The 16,517-nt window shown below is 37.4% G+C and overlaps 1 protein-coding gene across 1 annotated transcript in view; it reads left to right on the forward strand.

Moving 5' to 3' along the window:
- RANBP17 (RAN binding protein 17) overlaps window positions 1–16,517 on the forward strand; it is a gene marked incomplete at its 3' end in the record, with an annotated part of 162,619 nt that overhangs the window by 107,120 nt on the left and 38,982 nt on the right. The window contains exons 20-22 of the mRNA XM_082323721.1: window positions 3,600–3,688; window positions 9,890–9,997; window positions 12,490–12,572. Of these exons, the coding sequence (XP_082179847.1) occupies window positions 3,600–3,688; window positions 9,890–9,997; window positions 12,490–12,572 (280 nt within the window). The remainder of the gene's footprint in view (window positions 1–3,599; window positions 3,689–9,889; window positions 9,998–12,489; window positions 12,573–16,517) is intronic.

The following is a 16,517-nucleotide window of genomic DNA, read 5'->3' on the forward strand; positions in this document are numbered from 1 at the left end:
TTGTGACATCATCAGATTTGCTAGAAACGCATGAAAAAAAGGATCAGAGGAAAAAGCAGTTAAATAGCAACATGCTATCTTTAGCTGGTTTGTAGAAACTCCATGCTGTTCAATTATTTAAAATCCTTGATTTTCAGCTTGCACACATTAAAAGTTTTCACACTAAGTGCCAAATGTTGCAAACAGCACTTTAACAGAATGATTTTGCTTTGATCCCTGTAGCAGTTCCTGAATAATTTATCACAGGTTATTGCCTTAATTCTGGAGAGGGATAGAGCAATAAAGGCAGATGAAAACACTCCAGTTGAAACACCTTGGGGCCTGCTCATTCCTCTGACACGGCTCTTTTGTTGGAACTATTTAGAGGTTATTAAGACGTGTCTCCAGAATTAAGAGTATGCTGTAAGGATGAAGACAGCCATCTTAATTCTAAAGACAAAGCGCAATGACCCTTCACCTTTTTTTTCCTTTGTTGTTATTATATAGTAGAATTATGAGGGTAATATTATAGCTGCACCCAGTAGTGCCACTATAGTTAAGGGTCTGTCAGACTTTCCATTACAAGCCCCGTTTTGGGGGTGGGTGGCGTGAGTAGTCTCGTCTGTTTTAAATTGCGTTACTCAGACACTTGGCACGTGTTGGCAAGTCATAGGGGTTTTTCTGTGAATATTTAAATCTTCGGCTCCTTTTCTTCGAAAAATCCATTGAAAAATCTTCCTTGGGACTTTGAAACAAAATACTTGAATTTATTTTTAAAATTGCTTTGTTTTAATTAATCTTGAGTAAACCTATCACTGACATGCAGGGAAGAATATTGCGAAACCGAAATTTGAACAAAATCGTTTCATTAGCAAGAAAAGCAGTGTATAAACCCACATACTACTGACAAGCTCCTCTTGCTGTGTTTCTTGTATTTACCGTTCTTCGCTTCTCATCTTACTCGTTTTGCAGTTGCTGGTGGTGTTATTAACTGTCGCTTTGCCCCAGAAATGGCTGGTGTTCAGCTGTGAATGAAGCAGTAGCTTCATGTATTCTTCAAAATAACTCTGTTAAGTTTGCCAGGCACTTCGAATCCCACAGGATGACAGACAAAAAGTAGATGTATAAGTGCATAATGATGTTTGTCATTAATAAATTTTATCCATATAAGTGCTATTTGAAAACTCATAATGAACTAAAACTAGACTGTCTTGGGATTTTAGGGTTTTGGGGGGGGGGGGGGTGGTTCTTACTAAATGTGATTTAAGCAAGCATGGAACCTAGGGTGATTTTTGCTCCTATTAGAGTTCAAAGGTATTTTTAGCAGCGACTTAAACGGATCGGGATTTATCTCAGGATTCTGTAGGCTATTATATAGGCTATTCAGACGTTGCCAACTGTAGGCAGTGTTATTTTATAAAGTTAAGTTCCGATGGATAATATCTAAACCACTGAGTTTGCTGGGATTTTACAGGACAAGAATGTTATGGTGCCTTGTAGGTTGAGGTCATTTATTAAGAATAGTGTGGTTAATGGTACAGGCTTTTTAATAACAACACCTGAATTTAAAGAATAGAAAACCAAGGAATGTAGTTCATGTCGTAGCTGTTCTCCTTTCTTTAGAAGGTCAAATGGTGTCTGAAATTGCCTGGTGTTTGTGTAGCTTCCCAGAAATCTGGGACCATAGTTTAAAGAAAGTTGCACATCTACAGTTTTTAAAGTCTCACAACCAAAGTGTTTCTTAAATATATTTGCAAAAGAGTGTTTTCTTACAACCAGTTGTTTTTCTAAAGACAGAATAAGCGTGGTAGAGGAATACGGGTTTGGCTGGTTCTCTTTTCCTACTCGGTGTTCTAGAGACCACAGTGACGTGGTGAGCTCTCTCTCTCCGAGCGCATCCTCAAACAAAGGCAAGTTCATGTCTTGCCAGGGGCTGTAGCTCCCCTTCTGCCCTGCTCCAGCCTCTGCTTTGTGCAGCCTTGCTTGCCTCCTTTTTTGTGGCTAGAGTGGGCAAAGGAACCACAATCAATCTGGAAGATTTCCACTTGCTTGTGTATGTTGTTGGATCTCTGTATCCCTTCAGAAACAAGTATAAAGTGCTGCTGCCGAGTTCTTTTAATTCTTTACGTTTCGGCCACCATGTCTGCTAAACAGTTATTTTCTGCGTGGACAAAACAGCACACAAAGTATGAAAATACAGATGAATATAAAGTTACAATTTTATATTGCATCTTCTCAGTATTGAACACTTCCTCTCTAGTGACTTCAGAGTTCCATTAAAGTTAATGAGAGTTGAGACCTCTCAGCATCTTGCAAGTTCAGGCCATTTCAATGCACAACAGAAGGAAATGCAAATATTAAAATACTCCTAGCAACCTCACCAGTGTTTTGTAGAGAACTCAATTTATCCTTGGATAAATCTATCTGCGTGCCATCCAAGTCAGTTGGACTAATGGGTCTGTATATGAAAAGTAGAAATTAGCCCTTGTGTAAGATTACATTTAGCAGTTTAACAAGGCATCAGCCATAATTTGCTCTTTATGTGATCAATTAGAATTAATATGTGCATCTTACCTTTTGTATTTCTCAACACTATAAATATTACAGTGTTAGCACCAAGTGGTACATTATTGAAAGCTCTGGTTTTAAAGAGAGAATTCCTTACTGGGTTTTTTGCCATGCTTCTATGTTGGTTTTGGTTTGGTTTTGGTTTGGTTTTGTTTTTTACCAGACTCTGCAGTACTGTGGTCTTTTATTATAAAAAAAAAAACACAAGTACAAACCCCACCTGCAACACATGGATAAATTTTATTAAAACTACTTAATTATCAAAAATAATATTTATGTCTAAGTAAATTGAAAAGTTTGTTTATAGTGTTAAAATGTTTTTCATTCACTGGTGTTTCTTACTGTTGTCTATTAATTATCCTGAAAACATCCCTTTAGTAGGGGCTAATTATCTATGCATAAAATGTTGTCTGCGTTTGTGCTGGAAGGATTCTGAAGCCACACTTCAGTCATTAAAGGGGAAAAAAATTCACCTCAGAACTAATGTTAATACAGATAGATATTTGCATGGTCTTCTGTAAACAAAAAAGTCACTTTTTGAAGGAACCTAACTTGCAAAATGACTTTAAAAAAAAACCCAAAACAAACAAAAAAACCCCAAAGATAGGTTAAAATAACAGTACAATGAGAATCTCAGTGCAACCTTAATTGTAGCTTGTTATGAGTATCAGTCTTACACCTCATTCAAAATATTACAAGTTTAAATTAACGTTTTTATTGTTATTGTTACTTTAAATATATTAATACAGGAAGCACTTTTAAACTTTAGTACACAGTATTCCTATATTATGTTTTAATTTGCATTATTCATTAGGATAGCATATCGAATAATCAAAAGCATTTCCTGAGCATTTTGCTAGTGTTATCACTACAAAACTTGTGGAGATTTTGTCTGTTAAAAGAATCTGTGTGGTTTTTATAAAAAAAGATTTGAGCGAGACATTTAAACGAATGAATCAAAATCAGATATGTGGTCATTATTGGCTGATTATTACTCCATCTGCTCTGTGCTAACGTGAAAATCAATTACTGTGTCTCTTTCCCACTGACAGCGTATGTTGATCGGGCTGGCAAGGGATCTTCGAGGGATTGCCTTTGCACTAAACACAAAGACCAGCTACACCATGCTGTTCGACTGGATGTATCCTTATTACACTATGACAATACCAGCTCTGTGCACAGAGGGATACCAGGCCCCTTGCATTAGTTTAATAGTATGGCACAGTGGGGAAGAGGAAACAAAGCTAAATGAACTAATGTGTAATCAGCTAAAATTACAGCACAATGGCAACCATGCAGTTAACTGGGAAGGACCACAGAGAGGTCACTTTTTTGTTGTGTCACACTACTAATCTAGAAAACATATCCAAGTGGGTTTCTTCCCTTCATAAATCCGTAATGTTTTCATAAAAAAAAAAAAAAAAAGCTGTGTCTTTAACTCCAAACACAATATACCTACATTTGGTTTAACATCAGAAGTGCTTAAAAAATACTATGCAAGTGCTATCTGGGGAGATTTCTCTCTCTGGTATGAATCATGTCTTTAATTTAGTCAGTTACTTTCTATTTACGTCAACTCTATTAATATCGCAACACCTGCAGTCTTCTTGATCCAGAAGAAAATGGACATCTGAAAGCAAAATCAAAATCTTTAGATTGTAGTTTTCTTCAATAAGTAATGATAATGGAACTCTGTTTGCTTTAAATATTGTATACATTTTTACGCCAACAAATGCAATAACACTCATGGGTATTTTCTTAATACTATAGAGAAATGTTTTGTATTTTTATAAATACATTAGCTGTAATTCTCTCTTCAGGCACACAGTCATATTAGTAACAAACTGATGAAACATATCGTGAAGTAACTATGAAAATATTTGTTTTATAATTTAGATCTCACAAAGCTATGGAAGTTAATTATGTATTTGTTTATTTTATGGACAGAAAAAATAACATTCAAGTACAATTCCATGCTTTACTAGTAATCAAGCTTTTAAAAATATTTTTAAGTAAATAATGAAACCCTACTGCTCGCTAATAATCTTCCTGGTTAAGAAAGAGGAGTGCATCAATATAGAACTGCAACTAGGAAATTAGCCTGTAAGGACTGAAAGGCTGTACAGCAGAGCCTGCTATGAGCTGATAGACATCCGTGTGTGCTGGGTAGTGGGATCCCGATGACCATTCAGAGAAGCCCTATTTAAGACCTTTGCAAGCCTGCAGTGATTCTGTCTATGTGCAGGCTCAGCTTGCAGAAAGTAAGTCCAAAACATAAAGCAATGTAATCTTTATTTCTCTTAAAATCAGTGGAAAGCATCCCTTAATTTCAGTTTTAGAGGACTGGAGAGAAAAAAAAAAAAAAAAACCAACACACAACAAACTACTGAAGCCAGACTGCGAATTAGCATCTCATTTTCTAGTGGGCACCATTGGGTACATTTAACTTCATTAGTACTGTTTGTGCTTGTGTTACCCTAAAACTTAATAATAAAATCAGGAAGATGTGTAAAAGCAGATCATTGCTGCTTCCATTTCAAATTCTTTTTACTTCATTTTTCCTAGTACAGCATGAGTATCATGCTCTTCTCCTGTGCAGAACTGCAAATCTCCAGTTGTAGGAGGAGGGATAACAGAGACTTACCTCCTCTCCGTTTGAAAGAAATGGAGTCATCCATGGAGGTGTTTTTTTATACAAGGATCCAGGATATGTAATCCTCAGGACCCTTTCCTGAATTTTTTAATTCATTTATTCCTTCCAGTTTGTGAATTAAGTTTATTTCAAAGAAATAAAAACAGCCTCCAACTTTTGGATATCATTAATCTGTATTAACAATAAAAATAGACTGAAAGGTAGCTTTGTGTGGAATCCAAAGCTCAGGCCTTCTCAGTTTCTTTTCCCTTGCACAGGTTCAGATTTTTTTTCCTCATCACCTTTGGCTGTAAAGGATAAGTGCATGCTTCTGTTCAGTGGATTTCACCTCATTTGGCTGAGTCCAGCTTCATCCAGGTATTGATCCAAAGCATTAGAGCAGGATAAGCTGCTGTTACCGCAACTCTTATTTACTGTATATAAAGACAAAAAGGTAAATGGGAGGAGAAGGGAGGGTCAGATACCAATTTTATCATATAAAGTTTAAATAGCCTTTGATTAACATATTCCTTTTGTAGTTTCAAATATATCATCAGAAAATGGTTTTAATAGCAAAGAAAATCTGTTTTTTTGAACAGATTTTATTCTGTTGTGTTTGAAATGCTAGTATTTCAATATTGAAAATGACAAATACAGAATACTAGCCAAAACGAATCTGATCTGCTTGCATTTATTCGATAAATAAACAGTACAAAGAGGCAAGGGATAAAAAGCTACGCTTTTAATATACTATGAGATGATGTTTATTCTGTATTGAAGACTGTCTGAAACAGTCACTCGTAAATCGTTGGTAGAAGAATGTATTAATAAACTTTTCAAGTGATTGCAGGGAATATTTTGGATCTAAGCCCTGTCCATAACAAAACAAATTACACTCGGTAAGCTCTCACCTGAGAGATTCTTTTCCTTTTTTCTGATCGCAATGTTTAGGATTTAAGTTTTCTCCAGTAGGTGGCAAAAATGAGCAGAAATAATATCTTTTAAGTCCTTTTGGTCCGGGGAGGGAAGGGGGGGAGGCACGGGGGACACCGTTGTATCTTGTATTTTACCATTATGATTGAGTTATTAGGATCGTGGTTTAGAGGTGAATCGTCAGGTATGCTGAAGCTGCGCTAGATTGCCAAATAGGGCTGTTTTGTAGCAGGCTTGCTTATACTAATTGAGTTTCTCTAGCAAATCAGGCTCCTTGGAAAAAGGCCAAAGGCTTTTCATAATTGTATTGACAAGAAAATGAATATGATAAATGGTGTTCATTCAGCTGAGACAAGATTTATAGTTTTCCTCTGGCAAGGGATGAAGAGAAAATACTTATAATAATAGTAAAATTTGTTTTAAAGTTGTACTAGGTGATCTCTCAAAAGACTTCATTAAAATATTTCCAAATATTTTAAGCAGCTTCAGGTGTTAAGTGTAGCATCTTCCCAAAGTATCCGGTAATGAAAGATGGAGAAAAACATCACACAAACAAAAAAACAAAACAAAACAAAAACCCCCAAACCCTGGATATGAAAGTCATTTATTCTTCCTGAAATATTGATATGTCAAGCTGTCAATGACGATTCCAGTACCACAGCTTTGGAAAGTTTATTTGTCTTTTGTATTCATAACATGTGGTCTCTGTAATTTGTAGGTTAGTCCTGAACATGCAGGTGTGGCCTGAAAAAACCTGTATACCGATTTGAGTAGAATCAAACCCCATTTTTCTTAACAGTGATGTTTCTCCTTATGTATTTCATTCTGCTGTTTACTTCAAGACTGCCTGGATAAGATGTTGCATGTTTAATCTGTTTTCTTCCATACTAATATCAGACTGTAGTCTAAGGTCCTTGGTCTCGCAGTCAGATACGTCCATGGAGATTCAATTGTGAGTGGAGGGTAATATCCACTTTTTTGTTACTTTCATTTAGTGTTTCTTACAGTTAGGTGGTAACCCATAGGCAATTCTTCCCGTGTTCCTCCCAGTTGATTCTCAGTATTTAATGACTTCTGTTGTCTGTAAAAGCAAAAGGTTGCAATAAGAAAATGGGTTGCAAGAATTAAATTATTAGGTTGACTCAGTGTTGCAGTCAGCTAGGTAGCACACGATGTATATGCGTGAGTGCATGAAATTGCCTATATAAAAATACCTATGTGTGTAGATACATAGACACTAGGTTTATAGAAAAGGGATCTGCCATTGAGATATTTTATCTAGGGGTCATTTAAAAGTTCCAGTTGACCTAGATATTTAGATGTCTGATCGTATGCTGCTTCAGATGTAGATCACTAGAACAAGCAAAACAATCTTTTCACCAAACTACCATCGTTAGATATTTATCCAAATTCATATCATATTTCTTAACAAAATAAAACCACGTGCAGCAATAAGATGGCTTGTTCAAAATGATTCTCTTTTTGAAGAACTAAATTTTTAAGTTTATATGTTTTAAGGATTCAGGATTAGGTACAAACTTGAAAGAGCCCAACAAACAGCTGTAGGGATTGAAGGTTTCTAATCACAAGAGAAGAGGAGAACACAGTTTCTTATGAAGCAAGGCTACATGATCGGTAATCTGCTTGTAATAGCTGTTATTGACAGTTGCATTGATTCAAATCTCAGTATCATTTTTTGCAGTTTGAATTCCTTTGAGCTTGAACTGACTGGTCAGGTTACATTCATTAATTAGCCAGATTCCTCGAAGCTTGTGGTTAAAAACACTTAAAAATAATATTCTGTTTAAAACCAATTCATTCCATTTTATTGGATTTATTAAAAAAAAAATAAATTGCCGAAGCCTTTCTGTTGACCCTAGCTTTTATAAAATTTGACTGTAGTGTCTCCAGTCTTTCCTTGTCAACGAATGTGGACTTAGTGCTTAAGTTTTGAATTAAGATAGCTAATCATATTGGATATACTGCTACATTTTGGTTGTAGGGTTTCGCCGTCAAGTTACTCTCTTTGCCATGAAAACTGAAAAGGCGAATTGCTTTCTACCCCGCAAAGTTCCACAGTGAGGCTTTGCAGCATCGCACCATCTCCCTTTCGTGTACGTGAGGCCGCTAGGAAGGCTAAGGAAGAGGCATGACCTCGGAGAATTAATAGCACGGTTCAGTTCCGTACCTTGGGTGGCATCTGCTGCATTTTGAGTATATTGACCATCCTCTGTTGAGGGTGAGCTGGATTGGAAGTCCACCTCAGAAAAAATGGAACTGGCATTAGCAAATCATCTTACGCCCTTTGAGGATATTGTAGGCAAGTAGGATTTGAATTTAAATTCCAGTTTATTACTGGGTAACTCTCCATGGTATGTTTAACTCTAGTTTGTCTGATTTAAAATGTAAAGAACCCCATAAAGGAGAGAGAAACAAGGTCTAAAAGTGTATTTCACATGTCGGCCTGTTCCGCTATATATAGTTTATGCCTGCAGTGCCTCAAGCAGCTGGCAGCAAAAATGCACAAGTCTTTAGATGCCTCAGACAGACAGCAGTGCCTTCCATCTGTCTACACAGCGCTGTCATTCATCAGCAGTGCTACGTCTGACGGCTTTAGCCTCCACCAGAAGAGCTATAGCGAACTGAGACATGACCGTGTCTACATGTCCTAGAAGCGTGTAAACCTTTATGTATTTTAGACTTTATTTCACAATCCCATGTTGAGTGCTTGGCCTGTATTCTAATTTCTGAGATTCACAATAGTGCCTTTATTGTCTGAATAGGCAATAGGATTTTCCTAAGAATAGTCACTATTTCTCGTGTGGTTAAATAAAGCAGAATTATATGACATGAAACAAAGTTAAAAATGAAAAAGAAGTTTATTATTAAATAAAACCATTGACTAGATTAGCTAGATCATGTTTTAATAGCAAATTGTATAGTTAAAATCTCTTGGTTCAATATAAAAAACCTGTTTAATTCTTTGCCAGTCAGGCTGTGCTACCTCATTTCCATTTACCAGTCTGCATTCGTATCCAAATAAACTTTCCTCCAGCATGTTGGGAAAACTAGGGGTCAGCTTTGTATCAAATCGTTACATGAAATCTTTTGATACAGTCAGTAACTCATAAGATTTTTTTTTTTTTTAAGTTACATTGCAGAGTCTACTAAACTTATTTTTTTCTGTGTTGCATTCCTTTAAATCCTGCTTGAAAAGAATGGATATCTCTTGGGCGCTGATACGCAAAGAGCGCTCCTGAAAGAGCTCTTAGAAATCTGACTTTGCTGGTCTCCCCCACACGGTTTTGCTGAATTCTCTTCTTGAATGCTCTGGAAACAACTTCATACAATCAAATTGTTCCCAACCATTTATATATCAAATATAGTATATATGAGGTGGCACTGGAATTTGGGGCCTAGGATTTGCTAACATGTAAATTTGTGGTGTTTTTAAATTAAATTGCCATTTGTGACTTATGCCATTCATTAAAAATCCAACCTCATTTTATATACGTACTTCTAGGTTAGCTTCACATAGACAAACTGCTTTCCTTTTCCTTCACTACAGCTCTGGCACGTTAGCTGTTTCCCACTTAACTATTAATGTTTCCAAAGCGTTTAGTCTTCGGAGCAGAGACTTGCTTAAATTGATAGGTTCTGGCAGTCCCTCTGTCAGAATGAGCTGCCGAGGTCTATATCTGGCCCACCCAGTTCTAGGGGAAGTTGTTTCGCAAGATGTTATTTTATCAGTGTACTCTTTAACCGAGTTTGGTGAAGATACCCTGCGTACATTTCTGTTCTGCAAAGAGCTATTGAACTGTGGTACCGTGAACCTGCGTGTACAACCCCTATCTTGAAGCTGATGGCAGAATTCATGCAAAACAGGTAAGAAGCCTGTGAAAATTAGATAGGTGATGAATACTGCAATGGTATGCATTCTCTGTTCCATCTTTCTATGCTTTGCTTATCCTCGTGATGTCTGACTTTGACTTTAAAGCTGCTAGTTTTGTATTTTGGAACAAAATTCGCAAGCAGAACTCGGCTTTCAGTGTCGTCGTATTGTTTTACCAAAATGGTAGATGTTACAAAATCATCTGGTTAGGATTAATTGCAGGAATATATATGAGAGACTACTGTGATTTTATATTCAATGTTAGTGGAAGTGTATGCTTTAACCAGGGATAAATACTGACTCTATAATTAAATATCGGAAAATTGTCTGCTGTTAAGATTTGCTGCAGGCTGAATTTTTGCCTTAAGCCAAGCAGCATACATATGTGCCTGTAAAACCACAACTCCCTTTACAGTTTACTCCCTGCCAGCCAAAATAGGAAAGAATGGTGTCTAATACAGCAGCATTTATAATCAGCGTATAGGTAACTTCTCCCACATCTAACACCTCTGTGGGCTAACCAAAAAGGCCTCAGAATGATTCTGGGAGGTTATTTCAATACTTGACATCGCAGTAGTTAGAATGAAATTCCTGTTTTGCCATAAGTAACAGAACAATTTATTTTAGGAAATTATCATTACACTTGGAAATATTTAGTGTACTGCCCAAAGGAAAAAAGGATTTTTAGATGAAAAATTGATAGTTAAAGTCTCTGTGCTGCGTATCTTCATGACCCAATTGATTAGAGTTTTCGGCAAAGAAGTATGTGTTCTCATCACTTCTCATTTTGCCTTGCAAATCAAACTTCCAAGGAAAAAAGTTGGAATATTTGAAATTTGAAAAAAATATTTAATTTAGTGACGGGAAATTTGTGCCTTAAAGTTCAGGCCTGGCTCCCAGTCAAACGCTAGTGTGTATGATGTGCGCTTAGTCCCCAAATAGCTACACAAACCTTAAGGCAGAGTTCCCTGTTTCTTCTTAGTGTTGACTTGCTTGCTGTGACTCCCTCTTTGGTTTGTGTAGGCTAATTACGTCTTTTATCCTGGTAGTGGTATAATACATTGCTGGAAAAGTTTAACCTGTTTTTATTCATGATGCAATGCGCAAGCAGTATACTCTAATAGTGCTGCAACTTGATTTCAAGGAGGAGGTTGTTAAAGCATAAACACAGAACTCTAATAACGGTAAACAAAAGCAAAGAGGAACTGGAACAATAAATCTTATGCAAAAGACAGCTCTTCAAGCTACTTTCCATATTCATGTTGTTCTTCTACCTATTGCTATTCAGAAAATCTGCCTTGTTCCCTTTAGAAAACATCATCTGGGATGGTGTTTTTTCACGAGTTGTGTACTGCCTTAGCTTTTACAGGTTAGAATGCATTGTACAATATGCTTTGACATGGTTAAAATACGTTAGAGTATGAGATTGTGCATTATGCCACCCTGATACTGAGATGATGTGGTGGTTCTGGGGTTTTTGCCTCTGCCAGCCGTTATCGTTTTGTGCATATGGAATACACAAATGCTTTATACAAGGCACGTTTTATTCATTTATAAACACCCAGATTTACTGCAGAGTTTGCTGCAAAGGACCCTGCAAATAGGGACTCGGCCAACAAACAATTGGACTTGCAGCAAAGAAAGATCCCTGCTGCTGTCTGTGATAGGGGGGATACAAGGACTCCACGTCTGGTGAGAAGTGGATGACTTCCAGATAGGTCAGCCAGGGGATGCTCTGGTTTACATCACTCAGTGATGACTCCTTTCCCTTTCAGGCCAAATAAACACAAAGGGTAAGTTTTGCTAAAGTTACTTAGAAGCTTAAGACCTGTATTCGAAGTTAACTTTTAGGCCTGAGCCAGGAGTTAGGCTTCTTTAACACAAAGAGAAATCGGAAAGATGCAACAGGGGCTTCATCAAGGACTCTGTTGCCTTTCCAGACTGGGAACAAAGTGGTTCTTGTCGGCTTTGGTAATAGCTGTGCATCAGGGAAGACAACGTGGTGCAATCATCTTCAGGTCTGAACGTTCATAAAAAGCGTGTGTTACAGTGTACGCTTGGAGAACTGGCTTGTGATTGCCACAGATTTTATGTAGCAGAAACACCGGTGGGGATTAGTTTATTTTTAAAAGCTATACAGGTGCAGAAGCAGGGTCAAAGTTAGCCTAACTGCTTGGATTATGGAACCTTTGTAGCATTCTTCTGAACTGTATGCGGGCACAAGATGTTCACCCGTCACTGAAAGCTGTGTATGTATTGTCTGGTCACCTTTTCTGGTTAAAATTGGTTTGTCTTTTGTCATAGGATTGTTCCTTTGGCAACATACGGAGATAATTAGAGTGCATGTCATTGGACTGAAAGCTAGAATTAGTTTATCAAATAATTGTACTTTGTAATCAGCAAATGTTGTTTTTGTTTTAGGAATGAATCCATTGAAGTTTTCTGCTTCGATGACCATCTGAATATTTTTGCTGTTATTTTTTAGATCGCAACGTTTAAATTTTGATGTATCATCTCCAAATGGAATTCTTCTCTTCAGAGAAGCTAGTAAAATGATTTGTACGTATGGTAGGTATTCATTAATGTTTCCTCTGCAGTGTAATTCTTGGCCTGTTTTGTGATAGAAAAATCCTGTTAGTTCCTATTCCTGAGCACTGATGGATTTGTGGAATACGTAGCAGGACTGTAATGTGCTAGAGCCGGTATCGTCCCTTTGTAAAGTGCAGAGCTGCGTGGCAGACCTCTGGAGCTCATTTACTTCCGTAGATCAGGGTTCATTCATGTAGCATCGTTGCTTGTATCGCTTTTTTAACTTGAATGCGTCTTCTAGCAACTGCAAATGTATTTCAGCGAAGATACAAATACTCATGAGGTGTTTGATCTAGGCTACTGATTGATAGGTGTGGGTTGATTTTATGTATTCAAATTATATTCCAGCAGTTCCAAAACATAATAGGACCATAACAGCTTTACCCTGGAGCGCTGTTAAAAGTGTTTATAATAAGTTGCTCCATTTTACTACTCCCACTCATGCATGCAACTGCAACAGGTCTTTGACACCAGCAGTTTATATTACACTGCAACTAACTTTGTAGCTTGCAGTTTTGCTTTCTAAATGTTTTGAAAGGAACATTACCAAGTCTTTGTAGAGCAACCTCATTTCTAGTTTATGTAAACAGGAAGAGCCACAAATGTCCTGTTACTGTCAAAGGAAGAAAATTGGTGCATCAGATTTGCTTTTACTGCATTCAGGTTGCTTTTTGGGTCTGGGAACTGTGTTACATGACTGTCTGTATAAAAAAAATTCAAATGTAATTTTGCATTTGATCTGCAGGGCATGGAAACAGTATATGCAGAATGCATAAAGCATTTACTTACGACAGAAAAAATTACCCCCAAGTAACTCTCACTCCTTGCAAAATCATTTTTCTGTTTCTTTTTCAAATATACCATGTAGTAAGCTAGCATGTTTTTTCAGCTATGTTCTTACGTAAATTTGTTAGAACAATGAAGCAAAATAAAAATAAGGTTTTCCATGTATGAAAAGATAAAAGGTAAACTTTTAGATTTCACTACTCAATTTCTGTTAGCCTTTGTACTTAATTGCTGTAAGCTTTCTTTTGATGATTTTTAAAAAAAAAAAAAAATGGAAGTGCAGTCATGATGATGCTTCAACCCTACTTGTCCTATGGTACCTGATCCTATTGCAGTTATATCTTCCTTTTTATTTTTTTTTTATTTCAATCAGCCTTTACCATCCTTTCTGCACTTATGAAAAACATACCGTATCGTTGGGCATCCATTCATCTCAGTTGTTGGCATCAAGATTCTAACCCTTGCCGAGTAAACCACAGTAGTTGGTTTCAACCTGCCTTATTCTTAATTCATGCCTAAAAAACACTTTGTAAAGAAACTTTTTGCTTTCAGTTGCAGCTTTTATGGCGTGTATGGGAAGTTCATAAAATTCTCAGCCCTAAAGTATTGGTAGCTCTTGCGCATAAGGACCAGACAACATTTTCTGGCTCGTACTAGAATTTAATTCTGCAACATAAAAGGAAATTTCAGGACAGCGCAGATTTAAGATTTAAAACTAAGCAGTGGAACCATAGAGCTTGTTGAAGCCTGTGTCCAAACACCTGTCGCTCTTTTTCTTACATTATGGGAAAGATACTTAGGGAAGCGTGGCACCTATCTGGAGATGTGTGCCATAGAAAGAAATGAAATGGCCATAAGAGCTTTCTCTCACACTTCTCTTTCACGTCTTTCATAACTGTTTTCCTGTGGAAGAATGACAACACAGGTTTAAGAGGAGAACTGTTCTTAATGTCCTCCTAAAGAAAAACTTAAAATCGCCTATCAACTAAAAGTGGAGGAAAGACGTAGATGTGGAAGAAAGCCTCCACTCAATATATGCTGGTTTTTTGGGTTTTGTTTTTTGCGTTTTTTTTCATTTTGCTTTTAAAACACATCCATATTATCATCAGTGTCTGAAAGGGCCACATCAATGATCTTCCCACTACTGAGGTGTGACATTTAGAGGAATTGAGGTTTTCTTTTCTGTGAGTGATTGCCAATATTTATTCCGGGACTGGACTCACTGCAGAGTCACCATGAAAGACCTCCCCGTGCAGTCAGATGAATTGGCCACTCAGAGCAGAGATTTCAGATAATCCAGCTGGCTCTGCACTGGCACAGATGGGCAGCACTGGCCTGACCGTCGCCGTGGCTCAGCTGTGGGCACTGTAATAAACGTCCTACATTAGCGCTATTTCAAACTGCTACAGCTATTTCTGAAGTGGTCACTGGCTTACAGTCTGGGAAGGTTTTACTGCCCACTATAAGTATTTCAAGATACTACAATTAATCAGCTTTGAATAATTGCTGTTAACATTTTTAGCTTTTATCGCCAATTACTAGTTTATGAGATATCCATTCCAGTGTACAGAAAGATATAACTCTTCTGGAAACGTGTTGTCAGGATTCATTACTTTAGTTAGGTATGATCTTTTCAACATACAAATTCCTATTAAAATATTGATATTAAGGGATTTTGCATTAATTTCAAATGCCTTCCTGAAAATCTTAATACCTAAATTGTGCTTTTAAGGAAAACTTTAATCCATAATACTCTATGACTTTTTTTAAGTGTATTTGTCTGTTAAGCATATGTAATCATGGCAGACATCTGGGGAAAAATAAACAAGTAAACAAGTGATGATCATAAAATTCACTTTGGTGTTCTTGAGCAATGTTTCCAGCCCCACATTCTGAAAAATTGTGTGATTCAGTTAAAAGAATGAATACGTACATGCCTTCTAATCCTTGGGTTCAGTTTTCAAGTTTTCTGCTGTACCATTACTGCAAGTAACCTAAAATTCTGAAAATAGTTGAGATTCTCACATTCAGCATGATCTTATGGCTGAAGCATTGGAGAAAAAAACGGAAGACACGCAGTAAATGTCAAGAGATGACAACAGACAGTATACGCTCATTTATCTTACCCAGTCAGCCAAACCTCTTGTATATGCCTGCAGCTCATAGTGAGCTCCTCAGAGTTGGTCAAAAAGGCACTTGAAACTCAAGATAGATTTGATTGAAATCTATACTATAATAATTGCGTTTTTAAACTAAGAGAAACACAGAGTGATGACATGAGGCAGGGGGAAAAAATAGAAGCAAACATCTCTTCCTTTCATCACACTGTCCTCGTGGGAAGATCCTTTCAGTCTCGGTTTCAGTTAATCCATTGACCGAGCGGGTTGCCATAAACTCTGCCCAACCTCCTCTCATCCTTGAGAAGTTCTTCTTTCCATCCCCTGGAGACCTGGCTGTGAGCGCTCCTCTTGGCAATCCCTGGCGGAACACCAGGCTTCCAGCTCTGCGTGTTGCCTCTCACCTCTCCTCCTTGCCGCCGCCTGGACGGTGAGAGTTTCCTTCCCGTAGCTCAGCAGCTCCCCAGGGAAAGACTTGGTCCCTCTCCTGCAGACAGTGTAGCCTAGCCCAGTTGCTCCTCTTTCTTAGAAGAATATAACGTACAAGCAATAAATGAAACTATGGCTTAATTGTATTATACTTCCATTGATAAGTGAAATACAAAATTTGTTTTAGAACAGGATTTTTCCTTTGTCGCTCTCATATGTATCTCATATGTAATGATATACAGAAAACGCTAGTACAGGTATTATTTTCAGAAATTTCACCTGCACCAAATTAAACAGGAAAATTTCCAGTTATGGCTTAGGTCCACTGGGAGTCTTCTTGCTATATAAACCTCTAGGTACATAAAAATGTGATCTGAAATACATCTCTGTCCTGTGAAGACTGAGGCAAGGAATCAGTAACTGAAGCGAGGTGGCATCGGGTGATTCTTCTCACCAACATCAGAGCACAGTGCCCTGGTGATTATTGACATAATGTTGATTTTTCCTACATCTGGACTACACTGATCCAAGCAGTTTTGGATAACGCACAGATCCTTTGCATATATGGCCTTCTTCAGGTGATGAAAATCAT

This window comes from Platalea leucorodia, assembly GCF_965183815.1.
Source record: "Platalea leucorodia genome assembly, chromosome: 11".
Classification (NCBI taxonomy): domain Eukaryota; kingdom Metazoa; phylum Chordata; class Aves; order Pelecaniformes; family Threskiornithidae; genus Platalea; species Platalea leucorodia.